At 35.5% G+C, this 23,123-nt stretch overlaps 2 protein-coding genes across 2 annotated transcripts; one reads left to right on the top strand and one right to left on the bottom strand.

Annotated features, from left to right (window-relative positions):
- Positions 1-6,644: 6,644 nt before the first annotated feature.
- On the top strand, positions 6,645-10,621 carry LOC144432592 (uncharacterized). Its single transcript, XM_078120840.1, has 3 exons — positions 6,645-6,744; positions 7,652-7,743; positions 8,586-10,621. The coding sequence occupies exons 2-3, from the start codon at positions 7,677-7,679 to the stop codon at positions 9,218-9,220; spliced, it is 702 nt and encodes a 233-aa protein (XP_077976966.1). The 5' UTR covers positions 6,645-6,744; positions 7,652-7,676; the 3' UTR covers positions 9,221-10,621.
- A 7,497-nt stretch (positions 10,622-18,118) lies between these two features.
- On the bottom strand, positions 18,119-21,397 carry LOC144432779 (uncharacterized). Its single transcript, XM_078121061.1, has 3 exons — positions 21,340-21,397; positions 20,642-20,741; positions 18,119-19,318 (listed from the first exon to the last, which is right to left on the bottom strand). Exons 2-3 carry the CDS (start codon positions 20,706-20,708, stop codon positions 18,702-18,704), a joined length of 684 nt encoding a protein of 227 aa, XP_077977187.1. The 5' UTR covers positions 20,709-20,741; positions 21,340-21,397; the 3' UTR covers positions 18,119-18,701.
- Positions 21,398-23,123: the final 1,726 nt, after the last annotated feature.

Genomic DNA, 23,123 nt, shown 5'->3' with positions numbered 1-23,123 from the left:
TGAAGAATTCCTAGCCCTCACTATCAGTATTAATCCAAAATATATATCAATTGTGTTCATGCAAATCAGATACAGGCATATATGCGAAGGTAGCGATGACATTATATGCTATTTCAACAAAGTTTGATCTCGACAAGTCAAAATATAGTTGACAGAAGTGAAAGTACCGGCCATAATTAAGGTAGGTAGAGTGTGTTCCCTCCACGCATTCAACTTCGGCATCGTTTTAATTTGTTATGTTGTTATATCAAGTCGTTGTCTTGAAAAGGTTTCAAATCAACTGTCGTGTGTGGTAGGCCGAAATGAGTTTCATTCTCTGTCGTGTATATATATGGTAGGCCGAATGTGAGTTTCATTCACTGTCGTGTATGGTAGGCCGAAAATGAGTTTCACCACCATAGTGTAAGCTAATGGTAGACCGAAAATGAAATTCACTGTCGTGTATGGTACACCGAAAATAAAATTCACTGTCGTGTATGGTAGACCGAAAATGAAATTCACTGTCGTGTCGTGTCGTGTTAATAAGGTGACCTAAGGATGACAGCTACTAGTGAAACCCTTGTTGAACAATGAAAGTGCCTAGCTCATGACCCGCTACCAAAAAATGCAGAAAAGCTGGACAAAATGCACTTTTGCGGGTTCAACGTTAACACTACCTCCTAATTGTAATCACGCAATAAAATGGTACATTGAAATTTAATGATTTGATTAAATAAAGGTAGTTGTAAAAGTCCTGCAATTGATTTCTAACTATTGACTACAATAATAGTACTCGTTATATGCTATTTTTGTTATGGCTTACCTCTATACGGGTCGTAAAATCTACAAAGTGGTTTTAAGATAATGATACATAGTGGTCGTTAGAGATGGGTGAAAGTTACTTGTTGCTGACGGACCGTATTCCGTACTACGTTAACTTTACACTTATACCGTCTAGTCAAGCCAATGACTCAAGGCGTTAATTATGGTTCAACCCAATGGTGAGCGAAGTGCGAACAACGGCGCATGTCAGTAGTAATCCATCACAAATTGACGGGCTGTCGTCATCGCTCATTAATATTTATTTGATACAGCTGTTCTATACAGCTTTATATTCTCTGCCGAAAAGATATTTATTTCCACCATAAAAACACCAACAAATCTCTCTGTACATGTACAAATGTATATTTGTATCAAACTCAAATCTAGATATATATCCAGATAGAGAAAAGAGGGGGTGTATGTTTTTAATAAACAACTCATGGCGCACAAATGTTGAGATTATTTCACAGTTTTGTTCCTCTGACCTCGATTGTCTGTTCATCAAATTTTGGCCACACTACCTGCCACGCGAATTACCAAGCATTGTTCTCTCAGCTGTTCACATTCATCCAAATGCTAATAGATCGGTTGCACTAAATGAACTTTCAAGTATCATCACAGGTTATGAAAATTCCTACCCCGATGACGCAGTACCAATAATTGCTGGCGACTTCAATCATACCAACCTAAAGAAGGTGCTCCCAAAGTTTTTCCATATGTCAGCTGTCCATCTAGAGGCAACAAAACTCTAAATCATTACTATTTGACTATCACTATTGACAAATCTTGATCTTCACTTTTATCTTATTGTGGTTTTTTATCCGTCCTTTTTATCCTTTCTTTTGTCACTAAATATTTTAGACGCACTCGTGAATAGTTATATTCCAATGTTTTTATACAATGCCAATAAAATATCTGAATCTGAATCTGAAGCTGACATACAAGTTATGCTCGTTGACATATGTTTTCCCCTCCCACTGAAAAAATCGTGTACTCGTGAATAACTTTTTGCACAAACAGCGCTAGCTTAAACTGCCCCTGAAGTCTATACCAAGTGTGACATTTACCATGGATTGCGTTTTAGCAAGAAGAAACCAAGCAGTCAAACAGACAGACTCAACATACGAATATTTCCTTGGATATATTATGTATGTAGCTGCGTGCGTGCGTGCGTGCGTGTGTGTGTGTGCATGTGTATGTCTGCCTGTATGTCTGTCTGTCATCACTAGGGGTTACAGATCTAGAGCGGACCTTACCGTTCCTTCTATCTGCAGTAAAAAATTACTATAGCTAGGTTTTCTAGTCAATTTTGTTGAAACTATGAACAAAATATATAAAAAACCAAGATATTTCCAGTAAGGACAGTACACTACAAAAGTGTAGATGATGTATAACTAGCACGAATGGAACTAACTAGTGATATGTACCAGCTGATGTAGTTTATGCTATTTTTCTTGCATCAATATATTCTGATAAAATGTACGTGTAAATAATACAATGGGTCATCGCCTACACATTGAGAGGTTGTGACGAAGCATTGCGACTTTTGTGATCTAGAGGTTGTAGATTATTCATTTTAACGAAATGCCGAGTTTTGTTTGTTTTATGGCCACCACGGGTTCATATACTTTTATATTAACCTTAGTATTGTTTGATGAAATAGAGGAAGAACTTTAGTTTTTAAAAATGAGATATGTCTGTTAATCCTTTTTGTTTACCCTCTCATTTATATACACAATATATTCACGCTGTGTATTTAATAAATAAATAAGACTTGTTTTCATCCACTTTTTCCTTATCCCGCTTATAGCAAAAAATATTTTCTAATGTTATATATATGTCACAGTGTTATACTAAGAAAAAGGACCAACATAAAAAACTCACACCACACAACATAACAAAACAAAAACTTAAACAAAACAAAAACAAAAACAAACAACATGGTAAACATAATCATCATCATCATCATCATTATCATCATCATCATCATCATCATCGTCGTCGTCACCACCACCACCACCACCACCACCATCATCATCATCATCACCACCACCACCACAACCACCACCACCATCATCATCATTATCATCATCATCACCATCACTATCATCATCATCATCATCATCACCACCACCACCACCAACACCACCACCACCACCATCATCATCATCATCATCATCATCATCATCATCATCATCATTATCATTATCATTATCATCACCATCATCAGTTAAAGATTGATAAGACACTGTCACATCTGGATTTAAGAAATACACATTGTGTTAATAGATAGATATGGAACAAATTGCCAGCCAGCGTGGTACCACAACCAACCATACCTGTATAAGAAAGTCGTCTAGTCAAACTGTTGGAAAACCAACCCTTGTATTATGATTAGAGGAAATAAAATATTGCCACATCACTTCAAGGAGACTGTTATGTTAGAACACAGGAACCTTGAAAAGCATAGAACTGATGTCACAATAGAGAGCCGAGATGTCTGAAGTCAGAACTACTCTGTAAATATATGATGAGCGAGTGTATTAGTATGCCGTCATTAGTTATGTATCCGTCAGTCTCCCATGGCACATGCCGTGTTGATGCAAATATGTAATATCTCCATTCTCAATCATGGACTGAATTTCAGAAACAAAATGCTATCATATCTGCTAATAGTTGAGTACACAGACAGCTGAGGTGTTATGGAGTAGGATCGCGACCGGAGACAGGTAGATTGATTCCATCATTTTAGTCCACATAATAGATTAGAGATGTAAATAATCCTAGTTTGTGACATAATGGACAATGTAAATACCGTGGCACATTGAATTGTGCAAATTACATACTGCAACAGGCTGGGTAGAATCCAGAAGTTCGTCTGTAACAGATGATATGCTACTTTCATCATATATTGCGATTCATATCAAGTTCTAAACTTTCCATGAAAGTAAAGTGAACATTTTGTTGCACTTACTTTGCACTATTCATTGTTGATTTTTTTCTCTCTCTCTCAAATCGTAGCAGTTCAGAACTTGTGAATTCATTTGCCTCATTTCTAATATCCCTTTGTCACTTTTAGTTCTCCACTTAAATCTTTGATTGGGAACAACACGTACATTTGTATATTATGTTTTATGATTAGTCAAAGTAGTGACTATGGGTATCACCATGAAAACAGAGGATTCATATTCCACTAATCTTGTCTCGGCATTGAACAAACGATAATTGCTTGATATCATCGACATGGGGATGTTGCTACATATAAGCACACAATATCGTGCAACTACAAACCGTGTACAAATAATACATACAGCGGATATCAATCTACCACTCAGTGGCTCTGTTTGATACAAACACACAGAAACTGATAAGAAACCACACGTTATACTTTAAGATAGTAAGATTGAATGAATACATTTTTTTGCAACATTTTGTCCAAATGAAATGAACTGATGTGCTACCATGTAGCCATAAACTGCAGAAGTAAAAAGATGGCGTCCGCGTCTGTCTTGCTGCAGTAAATTGTTTTAAACACAGATAAGTAACACATATAGTTTTTTCTTTCAGACAAAATGTAGCAATCAATTGTGATACACTTTTGTGATGATTTCTGCATGGTTGCTTCGAAAGTGACTTAAGCAAATTGTCAAAAAGTCAAATTGTTGTCGAGAACTGTCGGTTACAGGATATAATATATTGTTTGAAATGATATTGTTGGTGATGTGATATATTGCTAGGCCTAGAATAAAATGATATCCAACATCTCCGTATATATACATGTATGTATATATATATATATATATATATATATATATATATATATATATATATATATATATATATATATATATATATATATATATGTATATATGTATATATATATATATATATATATATATATATATATATATATATATATATATAACCTAGCTACTGATACGTTTATTGATATATATATGTATATATATATATATATATATATATATATATATATATATATATATATATATATATATATAACGATTGCTATTAACTTAACGATTGCTATTAACTTAAAATCCTTTTGATTTAATTCCAAAAGTAATATCCATTTAAATATATAGACCATTACCCGCGCGATGATATTGCCCGCGCGTGCAGAGAACAGAGAATATTGCCCGCATGCCTTCGACCGTTTGCGCATCTATCCAACGCATGTTTTCCAGTGTTACACGCGCGGGATGACAAGATCACTACAGCGAAACACACACATTTATTTCTAGCAGGAATTTGAATAAATATAATTGCATATGAGCCGTGGGGATACTAGAGACCCTACATATACGTTATGCCATGGCCGCATTCTATGGTTATCTACAAGTATACAGAATGGAAATGCACATTGAAAGGAAAAACCTTCTGTCGATGACGAATGGTGGTGAATGCCATGTGAATGATTGGACGAATGAGTGGACTGTGTGATAAAATTGACAACACATGCACTTGGGCAATATCACAGTTTTATGCCTGCTCTCGGCCTGGCACCATTCGCCAAATTTTTGATGATGCTTGCACATCCTCTTAATTTTGTTAAGCGTACCATCCCTCGGGCAGGCACTAAATTGAGATATTGCACTCGTTGGTATGTGTTATTGTGTATTATATTATAGCATTACCAATTCCAGTGAATTTTGTGACGTCATCGCTGTACATTATTACTGATAATGTACTCCGTTATTGGGCATCGCGGCCCCGGAACGAGCATAACAATACCTGCACTGCTAGTGTTACTGAGTTCTAGTACTTGGCGGTGTCGGGACGTCGCGTCGTACATGGCATATATGTACTACATGGAGATGAGATTTGTTCTGTTTCTTCATACGACTAGGTATTTTTTCGAAATGTATGTTGTTACTTATGATTGTCATTTCCACTGTTTAAAAATACAACGCATTCATGAAACAAATTTGTGTTCACAGCAGTTCATTGAAGTGTATATGTATGTGTACGTGTACGTACGTGTGTCGGTATGATTAGTATTCAGCTTCCGGGCCGAACATGGCAGACGATGTTCAGCGCAGTATATATTATACGTTGTTTTGCGTTTCTCGGTCTACAAATTCACTGGAATTGGCAAAACTATAAAATAATAACAATAATGTACGCCCTCCCAGTCCATAATGGACTCAAGCAAACTTTGCACTCCATAATGGGCTCGGCTGTCGCCTCGCCCATTATGTCGTTCAAAGTTTGCTTTCGTCCATTATGGGCTGGGAGGGCGTACATTATTGTTTAAATAGTTACCTGCTGAAATAATGGCCTATGTATAATTGGAACGGCTGAACAGTTTAAATTAAACAATAATTGTGCTCAACGATCCATGGGCGAAATATACGTTGACCAATCTGTATGCATTCAATTCAGAAATCATAATCCAATCGACTTTCTAATTGGAAAATTTGGCACATTTGTTAAATTTTCCTTTCATAGGTAACAGACTGCCTCTCAATTTACGCCGTAAATTGTTTCCTGCATTCTTTGATGACAATATTCAATAGATGATTCATTTTTGTCAAACGGAATACAATGTGTGTGCTACCATACAATGGAATAAAACATACGAGGGGTCATGACTGCTAACACGTGGCACAATTGTTTCAAACACCTGTTTTCCAATTGTGCTTTGCAAATAGCAAATTATAATGAATATTAAATGATACTATTGTGTTGTCCTCAAACAGCTATATTGTATTAGGTGATCAATAAATGGTAGATTTATTTAATAATGTGCCACAGTACAAAGCATTTGTGCCAGATGATATAATAATTAGATTATCTGTTTAGGAGACAAAAGAATTCCAAAGTAATAAAATCCCAGTATCTGGTTTAGAAATTTTACTTTCCATTCTGTTCACTCCATAAGGCAGAATACTCCTACAGACCTGATAGGTGTTTTCATACAAGGTAGTGTATTCAGTTTCATGTTACAATCCAATTTTATTGTTTTGTTAGCTTTAAAAGATCCATCTAGACGTACTGGTTAGACGATGTGTTTAAGTTAATATTTTATATGCTTACAATAGAGCAGACGTCCTGATTAAATAGTGTGTTGAAGTTAATCTAAATCAATGTTTTATTATTCTTAAACGAGGCCACAAAGACATATTATAATTACTTAAGTGTGCCATGTTAATCTTAATGTTGATTTAGCTTAAACAGGGCAAAAGACATAATGTGTTTAAATTGAAATTAATACTTTATTAAACTTAAAAAGAGATATTCATGACGTACTAGATAAACACTATGATTGAATTAATCTAAATAAATGTTTTATTAAGCTTAAAAGAGAAAAGACATAGTATTTAACCTGTGTTTAAGTTAATCGAAACGTTAATTAAGCTAGCTTAAACGAGACAACAAGGCGTACTACATGAACAGTGCGATTGAAAGGCAATAAATGTGTAGATGAACCTATCATATATTTATTGAGGACATGTGAACTCCTAGGATTTTTCTTGCATCTTTATGTCGCGCGCCTTTCCTAAAACGAGAGTTATGTTTTTGTTTTAGCAGTCGACGCTTCCGTAATCTCTTGAGACGGGGATGGGAAATGAACTCCTGGACATAGGTATCCCGGATGCTACATTAGCATTTAAATGCCAAACGGTTCAAAATTGCAAATATTTTAGTTGTATAAGTGATTACATTGTAAAAGTTATTAATTGGTCACATTTATTTTATGAATACACAAGTCACAGTCATTAGGACTATTCATTAGGACTAATCGCAATCACAAAAAGCTTTTTATTAGCATTCTTTATTGAAATAAAAATAATTTTCTCTAATATTTTATCTGTATTTGGCTTTGTAGACATTGAAAACTTGACAGTTTCAACATGAAGGTGGTATTTGGACTGTTCAATATATCACTCGTTATTGGAATGGTATCATGCTGTTATGTAGGTGAGTTGTACAAACTCTTATTTGGAACGTATTAGAACCATTATCTATTTGTCTTTGCCATTTTCATTACAGGTGCATACCGTACTGGGTACTATACAGTAATACACATGGTTATGCCAAAGAGAAAAATAATACTAAAATACTATGTCAACAAGCAATTTCATGCTACATATTATCTGAATAACATAATCCATTTAAATCTACTGCAACTAGACGATGACACCCGGGTCTGACATGTTGAACAGTCCTCCCAGCATTGCGAATTCAACAAGAGAGAGTCGATCGCGTTTTCAGTCCCTAGAAGCAGCACAAATACTTGTAAACTAGTGAATAAATGCTTGTATACTTAAAAACGACGTTTAAAAGCTGTCCAAGACTGAGACGATGATTAAAAACGGTAAAAACGATAAAACCGGAAGAGACGAAGTTATAGGCAGCCGATTAACAGCGCCAGCATACATACATGTATGCCAGCATACATACATATACATCATGTATGTATGTATGTATGTATGTATGTATGTATGTATGTATGTATGTGTGTGTGTGTGTGTGTGTGTGTGTGTATGTGTGTGTGTGTGTGTGTATGTATGTATGTATGTATGTATGTATGTATGTATGGTAGAAAATAACTTTATCTTTTATGCATACCTGTCTAGAGAGCATTACACACCTTTCTGACAAAGAAATTGCGTAACAAATCATTTAGACATACGTTTCATTAGGTTGAACAAATGCCGTGTTCTGCTATTGAATTGGTAACAAATACAGGTCTCAAACAAACACCCGTCTAAATGATACCCAATCGGATATTTTTACAATATCAATATGGTTATTTCCAGGTACCAATATGATTGGTGTTACATGTGACAATAAATTAGTTACAAGAAGTCGTGTTGATGGCAACTGGCATAACGCAGATGACGAATGTTGTATTAGTAACGTTGCTGTTCTCCCAGATAACACACTGTTGGGGGTCTACGAGGGAAAGCTATACACCAAGAAAAGCCCCAACATCGGTAAATGGGAGGGACCCATTGAAAGTAGAGGCAGTGACGGGAAGAATGTGCGTGTGAAAGATGTTGCCGTGATGTCTGATGGAAGAATCGTGGCCACAACATCAGAAGACAAGATGGTTATCCGCGACGACCTTATAAGTGAGTGGGATAAATGTGAGGAAAGTCAGGGTATTAGGGCAGTAGACGTGTACAACGATGGAAGGATTCTGGGCATTTCCAAAAATGGTAACCTGAAGCGTCGTAAGAAAGTGGTAAATGGTGCCTGGGAGTTTTTCGGTGGTGGCGGTGGTAAGGAAATGCGAGATATTGCGATACAGCCTAATGGTACCGTCTTTGGTATTGGAAAAAGTACCAAAGGTATTTATACCCTAGGTGACGATGATAAATGGGGAGATCTTCATGAAAATAGCGATTGTATTATATCCATTGTGTCTTGTGATAATATTCTTCCTACATAAGGTGCAGTCAGATTCAAGAAGAGAAGGTAATTTAGTGCAGTGTCATTACATACATACATGAATAAATCCACAAATGTAGCGCTAAGACAATACAGCCGAAAGTCTGTTTAACTTGTTATTACAGCTAACACTAAGTGATAAATCATCTCATTCATTTCACCATAATAAGCATGATTAGTAACCGTAGGCAGCTTTTGTCATAACATGTTTTGATTGTAATAATTAATAATTGATAATTATTAGGCAAAATTTAACGTGTATTTGTCTAACTTAAATGTTCCGATGGTTTTACAATATATTCGGTTGGCTTTTACGAAAATATACCAAAGATCTGGAATTGGTCAAACACATTTGTTTTGAAAAAAAACGCTGATTTGCAGCGGTAGCGCAACCCTTTCTTCTCGTCACAGGAATCCGTCGACCAAATAATTTTATTATTGTAAATTTATTTAGTAAAATCAACCTACTAATGTAACATACACCACTTTATTCACAACGACAATGTCTCACGCCCCCGGTTACAAATTCATGTTACGTAAATATCCTTGAATAATGTTTTAACCATTGAAAAAATATCGTTCTAAAAAAGGTGTATTTATGTATGTATGTATGGTACATGTACATTAAAATACTTGTCTCAATCGATATTTGGTCATGCACTGACGTTAATATATTTCGTATCTTTTCATTATTTACTATAATAATATATGCATGATGATTCTATCAAGTTCTACTGAGAATATCAATAAACATCTTCCACCGTAATCGAAACAATACACTTATCAAATCTACACAAGTTGCAACTGTGGCATTTGTCCCATTGAATAATCACATATATATTCACTAAAAATTGGTCAATTACTTGTAAAAAAAAAGACATTGTGTCTGTTAATTAGTAGCCAAGATTATCTGTAGGCATTGTAGTGACAAGTTTAAATTTTTAAAAAGAGATAGCTTTTGAATCTGTTACTGTGTTGAAACTGAAACTGGAGTATCATTTTTCTGATCCGACGACCACAATCTATTCACTGAAAATTGTTAAAGTCCCAATAAACAGACACTGCACATGTTAATCAGTGGTACAATATTATCAATAAGTAGTACATAAACAGGTTGAAATCATGATTGCCGTTTAGGGCATTTAATTTTGGTTTGTCATGTATACAGCTACAAAGAATATGTTTACCCACAGGTGATTCAATACTGTTCACGGGTGTACGATATTACGAGTAAGTTATTGTACCTAACATAAAGAAAATATTTTCAAAACAACATTCCGGTTACAGCTAGTGTAGCTGAAACATAATATCAAGCATACACTATTGTACACGTCAGTGTTAAATTACATATATCTTTATTGGAAAATAGGTATTATACAATTAATCGAACATGTATATAAAACATGGATATATATATATATATATATATATATATATATATATATATATATATATATATATATATATATATATATATATATATATATAGTGATATTTTCCTACTTTGTTGTGGCTTTGTTAGGTATTGTTTGATGGCATGATATTTCTCAATCTGTAATTATATTAGATATATTCTATCTTTATATTTCATTGATGCTGTCACTTCAAAATAATGGGAAAATAAAGTATATCGTATTCAGCACGTGGATGGATTTATTCAAATAGCATGACTATATACTAAATAGCACAGTTTTAGCGCTCTCATTATAAGTTATCTTTGTCCACTAGAAGAAGGGAAATTAAATTGTGTGAAGATACCGCATCAATTTGGTCAAATTCCATGTTTCGGTCTAATTGCCAAAGGGTCAGAACTCATAAACACTAGAAGAGCCCACTGACGACATTGTCGAGACGGAGGTCACCATCAGCAGTCCACCACACTGTCATCAAAATCTTACTACACTGTTTCCCCTTTACACCTGTGACACTCACTCCTCTCCTCACACTACAACTAACAGTTAATTTACTGCATTGTTTTCAACAGCGATTTGACTGATATCTTCTGATATTACAGTACAATGGTGACAGTAGTAGAATATATGGCAGCGGTTGCAGTGGTGGGATAACAAAACCGATAAATAATGCAACCCCAGTTTCATTTTCTAAATTTGTGGCCCTCCCACCACCGAGAACGGATTTGTAAAATGTGATCCCCGTTATTCCACCTGCCATTCCTCCTTATAATGACTGCAAGCTCCCTTATCCCTTGGTGACAGATTACTGAAAGATTGTTGTACTACTGTGACCCATACTGTCGTTTTCTGCAACAGCATTGTTATAACGCCTACGTGTAGGCCAAATTTAACATTGATGATATCACCATTGTTTAATAGTGAATGTCGAAATCGGCGTCTTGGCCTTATTGTTTGGAAACATTTCCAAATCGTCAGTTTTGTTTCATCCAAATAAACAATTGTAAAAACGCCCTGTCAACAGCCTAGGAAGTTGTTGGTAATCACTGGCATTTGTAGATGATACATAGTCCAATGCAGGAATGTTTCTGTACAAACCTGCATTCAGCAGGTGAAATTTTGAATTTACTGAAAGGCGAAATTTCAACTCCAGCGAATTCTGAAGCCCACTTACATATCGACTATTGTTATTCAAACACATTGATGATTATGTTATTCAACAGATAAACATGGTATTTGTCACAATTACATGTATTGTTGATAAGAATTAAAGTCCTATATATATCATGTTACTTTGCTCCTAAATCCGTAAATTTAAATGTTAAATTCCATAAACATTTTGATCCCAAAATTTAAAATTCAGGACCAAATTGATCCTACGAAATCTTGCTCAAAGAGATAACTTCCTAGGCTGCCCTCACCGTCCCGTTTAATCTCCTTTTGTTCTTCTTCTGTCTCTCGTATATTAAACGCTCACTTTTCGCTTTTATTTTAAGAATAAGTTCAAAAGGTCAAATTTCATATATAGTTTCATATTTTTCCAGTCAAGGGAACATCATGTATGATAGCTATAACTCACAATTTCGAATTCCATTAAAGAATGTAGGTACATATACCTACATTCGTTTTCTATGTATCTGCTGTATTCTCGTTATCCTCTGTTCAACCCATAATGTAACCAGGTCACACCCGTACACTGAACTGACCCTTGCTGGTATCTTCCGCTCGTCGTCCGTACTCATCATTCGCTGAAAATCACTCAACCAGGCTGTGTTGACGGAGACTACTTCAAATAATTGAAATTGGCTAATGTCGCCACCTATAGACTTAGTAAGGCATGGCTAGCCGGGCAATTATGGTTATTCGTTTTGCACACGTTCATGCATGCATGTATTTCTTGACTTATACTGTACATCAATATATTGGAGTCTACACATATCAACATGATTAACGTCGTTCGACTCGATAAGTTCGGGACCATGGTTTCAGTTCTCGAAAACAACGATATTTCAGGCAACATCGTCATAACTTAATAGATAGAACGTACATTTTACAGAGATGGTCTCAGTGCTGGACAGCTCAACCTTACGCCCAAGCTCTCCCAAATATGATTCATAGCATAAAATAGCTATTCAAATGTGTGAAGTACTTAAAGTGTTTTGTTACCGGCTCCCTGTAGCGTAGTGGTTAGCGCACAGGATTAGCCAGATCGGATTAGCAGTCGGGAGGTCACGGGTTTGAATCCCACTGGAAACAAGGGACTTTTCTGAGACCGACCCAAACCCAGGGTAGTGTATCACTCAGCCGTGTCTCACTCACAAGACGAGTGCGAATTCGGGGGACTCCTGGAGAAATGACTCGAAAAGTCGGGGACGATTACTCACACGGAACCCGCAGGTGCTATGTTTGCCGGGCCTGGGTGACTAATAAAATAGCAGTTATGGTAATTATATGTTACAGGTAGAAATGTGATTATAATTACAGTTATAAAATAATTAATATCGTCAGTGAAGAAAAACAACTTCTCCTGCAATATTTACATCAACTGATGAGGTACGTTCCTATTTATCCATGGGAGGCTGTTCTCGAATTTCATGGTTCATTCTTATAGGATATTAAATATGGTCATCGCTCATGAAGAAGGGAAGAGACAGACCTAAAAGAACTGTATCTCCACCCACGTGCTTCCGAATGATACAAAGTCGCACTACCCGTCGTAAAACGGCAGACGATACCCAGTTCTGTTGGTCCTGGCAGGATGGAAAATGCAATGACAAGAACTGTAAATTAATTTATAGACACACTTTAAACCCATTTTCCTATTATTAGTACGTCTTGTTGTCTCAGTTGAGCTTCATAAATGATTAAATTAACTTAAACTATTTACATTGTACGTCTTGTCTCCTTTGCCTCCTCTGCCAACTCCAGTGGGTTTAAATTTCACATTAATTTCAAATTAATAAGAGTCCAATTCACCCACTGTTACTCGAACTATAGGTTGAAAGTTTGAAAGTGGACTCCCTAGCTTACGTAATTAGTTCTAAATGAGGAAAGAAAAGTGACACGTGTAGGAATTGAACCCACGTCCCCTAAATAATAATAATAATAATAATTAATGGTTTATTAAAATTGTTCGTAGCAGTCAGAGACTGAATTGCGACAACTTTACATAACTGAAAAATTAAAAATATAGCAAACATTAACACCTTTACATTTCATGTTAAGGCAGAAACAAATTTTTTTTTACACAATTACAACTAACAAAAGGGCACGGCAACGGACACACACAAAGACACTAACCACTGAACCATTTAAAATGCTTCTAACAAGTGTGTTTCTCATCATTCCATAATTTAATCATGTAAGGAATTGCACTTTTAGCATATCTCTGTGTACGTATCCTAGGTAGAGATAGTTGACGAGAATTACGTAATTCAAGGCCGATTTCATCGCTACGTTCCTTAGTAAGCCAGTCACTGTGTAATCTAGACTTTTTGAGTGATTTCGCAAAGTTTAAACATATATTATCGCGTCTCTGTTTCATATCTACAATTTTACATGTCTCAAGTGCCTGTTGATATGATACATAGGCCATACCCAATATTATTCTACAAGCCCTTTTCTGAATATGTTCTAATGAATCATGTTGTTTAACGGTTAACCCAGGATGCCATACAGGTACAGCATATTCCAATAAAGGTCGAATGTAGCCTATATAAATTGTGATCAGATCACTTCTACTAAACACTAGTCAGAGTGCTCTAACCAGCTGAGCTAACGTGACAACTGGTTGATAAAGTGAATTTGTCCTGATGTGTATCTTCTTTCCTCGAGGCAGTGGTGAGAAGCCAACTCTTGTTTATAAAGCTGTAACATCTACATTATTGTAACATTAACTTGGGTTCAGTGAAGTCACAGAAAGACGGCGCGTCTATTTTCTGAATATTTGTGTGGTAAGGTTTTAACACAACGTCCCAGTGTTATCAAAATATATATTCACATTCGTAGTTGTATGTATTCGCATTGATATTGATATTGATACTCTTTTATTGACACATTAAAAGCGAACAGTTTCAGGTTAAAACTGCAAAACAAATGACATGGGACAACAGACGATACAAAACATACATTACTTACATTTCAGATATAAAAATATAGACGAGACACTCTTCCTTCAAGTATAAAAAACAACAAGCTCAGAGAATAGAAATTCTAAGCTCTTAGAATCCTATTATCTTGACTGTACGAATAGTCAAAATTCCAGGATAGCTAAAGTTAGGTTATAATGTCCACAATTATTGTTACATTTAAAGGACTTTTAAAGATTTACCTATAATGCTGCATTATTCTTGATATATAATGGCAAAAGTTGAGTTGGTAGATATCAAACTGACTGTGACATTGGAACTACGCTGTCCTTCGATAATATATTGACCTTCATATAAGGTAGAATGAGGAAGGAATCGTACATCAATTATTAAGTCTTAAAGTATAAACGTATAATTTTAGAAAAGAGAAACGTAAGCTTCTTATAATTTCAAAATCAGCCAGCTACAAGTCTTGACATCAGTTGAAATGAGTTTAAGTACATATATCATTAATCATTGGTCCAATGACTAGATAACCTTTAGATAACCTTTCTGAGGTTCTTACTGTTATCAACATTACAATTCTCTCATTCATTTACAATACGTATGTAATATGTAGAAATATGATTGATTCAATATGCAGTTTGTCTACGATCACATATAACGTAATATGTGATGGATGAATGTAGATTTTGAAAAAGATGTGAATAACAAGAATATTGCTTTAGATATACATATTTCTTTCAGTGATGTTGCAACTTAAATAGAATTGATAACAATTACATGAGTGATGCCTACCATCAAAAATGTGTGGTATAGGTATACCTTAAACACGGAGATGATATATGGCTACAAATAATGTATGTTAGGTTAAAGTGGAAAACCACTTCAGGAAATAAAAGTACTTTCATTATTACCAAGAAACAACAACTTGCAATTCTGTCTCATCTCTATTATTCTCACACTCCACCATTGCCTCTTTGGACTTAGCAGACATACACATTTATTAAATATACACTGAGTCATAAATATTCAGTATGCACCTAATACATGTGTAGGTCAGATAAATTCCATGATGCAACAGTGGAGTGTAAGAACAAGAGCTAAATTACTGTTTCATTTTGGTGTTTCGTGGTGCAGTCAATACCGCAAAATTTACCAATGTGTAATCATGAAATCAAATTAAAGCTTGTGTAATAAAAGCCATAAAATGTATTCCTTAAAATGCTTTTGCATTTATTTAAACGCATCATAAATGACGTATAATGCCCCAATTAGTATTTTATTGAGATGAGAATATTGCATGCGAATTGGTGTTTTTTTATGCCAAGAAACGCTGAAGAAAAAAGGTGTACAGTGATGACGAGAGTGCTGACAATTTCAGGATATGTTTGGATAAGATGTATTTTTGAAGATAGTAAAATATATATGTCGTATTCGTACATATTATGCTTCATCTCTTTGTCGTTTACAACGTAGTAAATGTCAGTATTAAGTACATATTGTATCAACCACATGAAGTGACATTGCAGGAGTAATGTAGTTTTGTTCAAAAACGAAATAATAACGAAATAAAGTCGTTGATATTCATGTCCCAGTGACAATGAAGAATACAAACTTTAGCCAATGTGATCTGTTTCAGGAATATATATAGCCGATTTGCTTCACTTCACTGCAACGCATATACATTGCATGATACAATGGGACTAGCTTCAATAGCAAATTATTTTACAGTGAAGTTGATGTCCGTGCTATTTTATTCTAGATCATCACATGACAGGCCAATGTCTACCTCAGTTCCATTGTTCCTTGTATAAAAGGGACAACTTAGACAATTTTATATCCAATACTTTAATGTTTATGCACGATCTCAGTCTCAGTAATGTGCACAGCACAGATTAAAGAGCTCTGGGCTGAACTGATCAGATGCATTCACTAAGCAATGTGGTTAGGAACCTGCGTTGTACTCATGTACTATCGGAGTTATGGCGAATCTCTTAAAAGCATATTAATATATGTCAACAGATTTCATCTGATTGATAGGCATCATTTAGTCAAGAGATTATTCCAAACTTGCTTGTAGTTCAGCTCTTAAAATCTTGCAACTAACACTCTTGGATTACACATCAAACCACCTTGCAAGAAGTAAATGCAGTCTAAGACATAGTTCATTGCTGATAAAGAAAACTATGTATGATATATATTGTCATCTAAAACTACCTGATTGCATCCGACCGGATGGATGGATGGATGGATGGATGTGACTAAAAGAAATCTTTTGATCAGGATAACCAGGTTTGTTCATCTGCTGTAGCATGTACAGATAGGTGATGAGATGGCAAATAAACTGATCTGTTACATGGGACATCTAATTCCAGTACAAGACAGAATTCACAGCTGCATACGAAATTTTCCTTTAGTGTTATTCGGATTAATGCCAACACAGAAGAAAAGTTTACTTTCCCAGCCTGTGTTAAATCTGTGAACAATTGCAAACAAGTCGTCATCATATCCTGCCTGCGTCTTTATTCTCCCAATCGCCAGTGCAGTGAAACAAGGTCTAGACCACTGGTGAGAATATCGAGTTGCACATTTAAAGGTGTCAATATGAACAGGCTGCCTTGCACTGTGATGAATAGTGTGTTGCCTTTACAATTGGAAGCAACTTTAGACTATTGAGATGAAATACCTATCACGAATACAGTGTTGTACTTCGGCACAGTTTAATGCATTCTCTTGGTGGGACATAATTTCATTCTGTAGAGGTGAGGAAATACATGCACAATGGTGGTTTCAATGTTGTGAAGTTTCCACTATTTCGGATAAATGTTTTGGTTTTAACCTTATGGATATCACATAGATTTTTAATACTTCCTAGTAATTACTTGTTATGAAAGTCAGACTGCGTGTATTAACTATGTAGTAGGCTGCCATTGTGAAAGCTGTACTGTGATTGGTCAATATAAGGTTTAATGAGTCAATCCAAAAATAACCTTGCAAGCCAAATGTCCTAAGCTTTAAATGAGTCTGTCTGTCTGTCTGTCTGTCTGTCTGTCTGTCTGTCTGTCTGTGTCTGTGTCTGTCTGTCTGTCTGTCTGTCTGTCTGTCTGTCTGTCTGTCTGTCTGTATGTCTATGTATGTATGTATGTATGTATGTATGTATGTATGTATGTATGTCTGTCTGTCTGTCTGTCTGTCTGTCTGTCTGTCTGTCTGTCTCTCTCTCTCTCTCTCTCTCTCTCTCATATTCAGATCGTCAAACAGTCGTTCAGTAGCGTATGCTAGACTGTAAACGCAACAAAAAGGTTCATTAAGTTGATATATTACCTGATCTATGTAACAGAATGAAATACAGATGTTGTGCTATAAAGCATTTACATCAACATGTTATAGCATTTTAATCCAATTTATTGACCCTGATCTCAACAAAAGTTACAGACACTCCCCTTACCTGGTAAATCAGTAACTCGTGTCTAAATCATCCCAATATTTTACATGCAAACCTCCTTTTATAATAGTAATAAAGTTATGGTAATACACTGCATACTAAATCCAGTAAATAAATGGCTTTAGATACGTGTACAAACAAACACATTTTGGCAGAGAGAATACTATAAATGTTTGAACGTCTTCTCAGCTCTCAGCCCCAACACTTTTGAACCATCTCTATTGCCGCCTGACTCTGACTACCTGATAGGATAATGTCAATCTAACAAAACTGGTTTTTTAACTTTCAAAATGTAGTAACAAATCCATATTTGTAAGGAAACAAATATCATAAACAGTATTAATTGTGTGACTAAAGGAACATCACGTACATGCAAATAATCAGTTCTTAGAGAAATCACTGTTTATTGACCATTAATGTCAACACGTGTAGCAGTATGGATAGTCGCGAGTATGATTATATAATGGTAAAATTATTTGTCTTTTATTTCATGCATTGTAGTCGACCATTTTCTCTTTATTGTACTGGCATCTCTTACTCAACTAATTGGCCAGTAGAAACAATAGACATAACACAGTCACTGTTCTCAAGAAGGTCTCCCCACTTGTACTCATCATCAAGAAAGTATAGACCCTTTTTACTTTTTCCAATACCAACAACGGTGTCATCAGCTTGAATAGCGATATCTCTAACATCACGATTGCCACCATCTCCAAGGTACTTCCAGTTGCCTTCATCAATACTTTCACGGTATTTCAGACCACCACTTTTAGCCAGACCCAACACAGCACCATCACTGAATGCGGCTATAGCTCTAACTCCCTTGCCATTGTGAGTTTTTACCCATTCATCTTCTAACTCATTGCGTTTCACCATAACTTCATCTGTGGTCGTGGCAAGTATGATTCCATTAGGCATCACAGCGACATCTCTAACACAGCAGCTGTTCTCAATTGGTCCTTCCCACTTGCCTAGATTTGGTGCGGTTTTCGTGTATAACATCTTGTCATCACCAACGCCCAATAACGTTTTATCTTTTCGAACTGCTATGGCTTCGATACAACAACTGCCGTCTGCTCTAAACCAATCACCATTCGCGCGGCTGCGAGTAACTACCTTTTGATCACAGTTCACACCTACCATTTCAGTACCTGGAAATACAAACTATTTTCTTTTAGAGTTGATATAAGCATACGTAAAATTATGTTATTTGCCAAATACCGTTCCATATCTTGCTGCGTGATGTCATGTTTTCGTTATCCTGGAAAAAACCTCGAGTAGAAAGATGTGGAACAGTATTTGGCAAATAACATACTTATACGTCACCTGCGACTACGAATTACTTTTTGAATGTCTAAAAAGGCTGTTTCATTTCGAAATAAAACACTTCCGCGTTATACTGTCGAGCGTAGTTATCACGCACCTGTCTGATAACAGCTATGCGGTTGTTTACAGCCTTAACTTTATCATCCAATCATAGTGCGCGTTCGTTTGCTCAGTAGTATAACGTAATGTTTACTATTTGCATATCACTAAGTGATATTCAAACTAATAATAATAATAGCATTAATAGAAAACTAAAGATTACAATACAAGCAAATAAATACATTAACAGCGAATACATCACAGGGTAAAGGACAAATGATCAATTTTGTACTCGCGATTTTCCGGAGTTCAAATATTATTTTCTGTATATTTCAAATAAAGTTACTGTTTCCTCTCACTGTTGTTTTTCTATTTCCTACCTGATATCAATATCTTATCTGAGTTTATCAGCTTTGCATTAATTAGTTGCTTGCTAGAACAAACTCGCTATTTGCCCAAATTAACGCATTATGCCGTGAGTGTAAACATCTACTGATACGACTAATGGTAAAACACGGGGATATTTGTTCGAATTATATGGAATTGAAGTGTGTTTTAAGATATGGCCTCCTTTGAAAATATAATTAATTCTGAAATTGACTTATTAAAACTGTAAGCTACTTAAACATTCTTTATAGGATATGTTCGCTTACTATTACTGATGACAATGATGTACGTTATATGGGCTTTAAAGTATGTATTCTTAAAATATAGCCAAGTTTCCAAAAAAAATAATTATGCAAATTACTCGTTGATATTCAGTTCTTACAATAAGCAAAATGAAAATGTGTAGCCAGTTTATTGAATGCAGTTGCGTTTTAGATATCGTATTCACAGACAGATGGACGGACGGACGGACAGACAGACATACAGATACAAGCGTAAGCATACCATTCCCGGCGTTCTCACATAAATATGCAGTTATGTTTGTGTTAGTCACTTTCCTCCAATTGCTATATGAAGCGAAATGATTATATCATTTATTTACTAGTTTTATAACTACTTTTTCACTACTACGTCATGAAACCGATTTCGTGTTCAGTGTAGGTATATTCAAAAGTCAATAATCAAGGCTTGCAACCGTAAAGTTACTTGATGGCGTACATTACCTTTGTCAAGACAGGCTACCATGGTAACAAGAAACTGGACAATCAACACATTTCGTACAAATTCCATCTTGGATGCTGACTACTTCTGATAAATCTGTCTCTGTCGGTCAAAAAAAATAACTTATTACAGTATTCATTTACACTGCAAGTACTCTTTTTCCTTTCGAGAATTTTCCAATAACGTTAACCCCACCTTATATAGTACATGAGTGTGATGATTTAGACTGTTAACATTTCGATCAGACAACATGTCCGGTAAAAAATATTTCATTGTCAAACTGAGTCGCTTTATTGTAATCACTTAGATGAAGTAATAATACAATTCCATGAAAATTCCGAACAATATAGCTTGTCTGTGTATAAAATATACACGCATTCTTCGCAGTATTTTCACACTAACTGATTACGTAATAGTTTTTCACTTGTATACCCTACCGCAAAAAGAGTACTATTTTACAGTCTAAATGAATACTATATACCATCTATATATAACTATCTTCACTTCTCATGTTTAAACACATTTACCTTTCACATTTATGAACAAGATGCACTCCTCTCAACAGCATTTGAAGCATTCAAACATTTAGCAAGATACACTCACTTTCAACAACTTTTGAAGATCTTTGAATCATTTAAACATTTAAAACTTACTCCAACCATCTGGTACTTTGATATCAACACAACAAATAATTTCTTACCTATTTGGTGAAGAATGTTTCTGATGTTGCTGGTGACGCTTGTTTACATACAGCGGAGTTTACAGTAACAACTCTCCTACCATACACGATATATAAAGTATTTGGAACTACCCGCAACATTTCTGTGTGAATTTGCTATTGTCAAAATGCACGTTAAGAAAAGTGACAACCTCAAACAATGGTATACTGTTCCGACATAAACAGTACCAGTATTAAAACCAAAACGAAGCTGTTTAATACCTAGCCACATCTAAAGGTTCTCGTTCTGTTTGTATGAATTGTTCAGAATTCTTTATATTACTGTATCTAAAGAAAATTATGTGATTGTTAACAACAGTCGTGTAAGTAATTGTATGGTTATCGATCCCCATATGACGAGTACACGTCAACATACATCATGGCATATTGTCAAAGTTTACAATTAATTACATTTGAAATAACAACAAAAAAACTGTGTTCTTTGTGTGAAACAATAGCCTGACTGAGTGATTGATTGATTGGTTGATTGAGAAACAGTCGGTTTGAACGCCTACATCCCGAGACTTGTTATTTTTGACCGTAGTTGAAATTCTTGTAAATGTAATCGGGAGTGATACAGAACTTCAGGGATATAAAGTTTGAAGTAAGCGTATAAAGATAATGCAACTTGCGGATGATATGCAAACATTTATAAGTAAGAAGTAATCTTTAACTAGAGTTTTGAATATTATAGACAAATATGGCAAATATGCTGGGTTAAAGCTAAATAGAGAGGAAACAGAAGGGTTGAAACATTAGACATAGGAAACGGGAGGATCTCGGGCTAATGCTTTGAAACATTTGGGCATATTCTTTGGACATAACAAGAATGAACTGAGGAAGCTCAATTGAGTGAAAAAAATGGATGGAAGAAAAGATAATCGAGTATCCTTGGCAAAATAAATATTGTAAAGAGTCGTCTTGCCATGTCATAAATTGCATATGCAGCTTCTATGATTGAAATACCAAACCTAGTGGTTCCAAGTGGTCTAGACCTTATTTCACTGCACTGGCTATTTGGAGAACAAAGGTGTGGGCATGATATGATGACGGCTTGTTTGCAAATTTTCATGGATTTAGCACAGGCTAGGAAAAGTAAATTGTTTTTCTGTGTTGGCATTAATCCCAGTAACACTAAAGGAAAATTCCGTCTGCAGCTGCGAATACTGTCTTGTACTGGAATTAGATGTCCCATGTAACAGATCAGTTTATTTGCCATCTCATACCTATCTGTACATGCTATAGAGCAGGTGAACAAACCTGGCCACCCTGATCAAAAGATTTATTTTAGTCACATCCATCCATCCATCCATCCATCCATCCATCCGGTCGGATTCAATAAGGCAGTTTTTGATGACAATGTCAATCATGCATATTTTTCTTTATCAGCAATGTTCTGTCCTGGACTGCATTTACTTCTTGCATGGTGGTTTGATGTAATATCCAAGAGTGTTATAGTTGCAAGAGTTTAAGAGCTGACTATGGTGTGTACATGATGTTTTTTTTAGAAGTTGTTAGGGTCGTAGACACTACACGCAAGTTTGGAACAAACTGTTGGCTATGATTCAGAAAAAGAAGAAATCTGTCGACATATATTAATATGCTTTTAAAGAGATTCGCCATAACTCCGATAGTACATGAGTACAACGCAAAATTTCCTAACCACATTGCTTCGTGAATACATCTAGCCAGTTCAGCCCTGAGCTGTTTACATCAGCTGCTGTGTAGATTACTGAGACTGAGACAGTGCTAACATCCATACAACC

The sequence above is a fragment of the Glandiceps talaboti genome, chromosome 3, assembly GCF_964340395.1.
Source record: "Glandiceps talaboti chromosome 3, keGlaTala1.1, whole genome shotgun sequence".
NCBI classification, from domain to species: domain Eukaryota; kingdom Metazoa; phylum Hemichordata; class Enteropneusta; family Spengelidae; genus Glandiceps; species Glandiceps talaboti.
The sequence above is the reverse complement of the archived record's forward strand: the minus strand, read 5'-3'. Positions and strand labels throughout refer to the sequence as shown.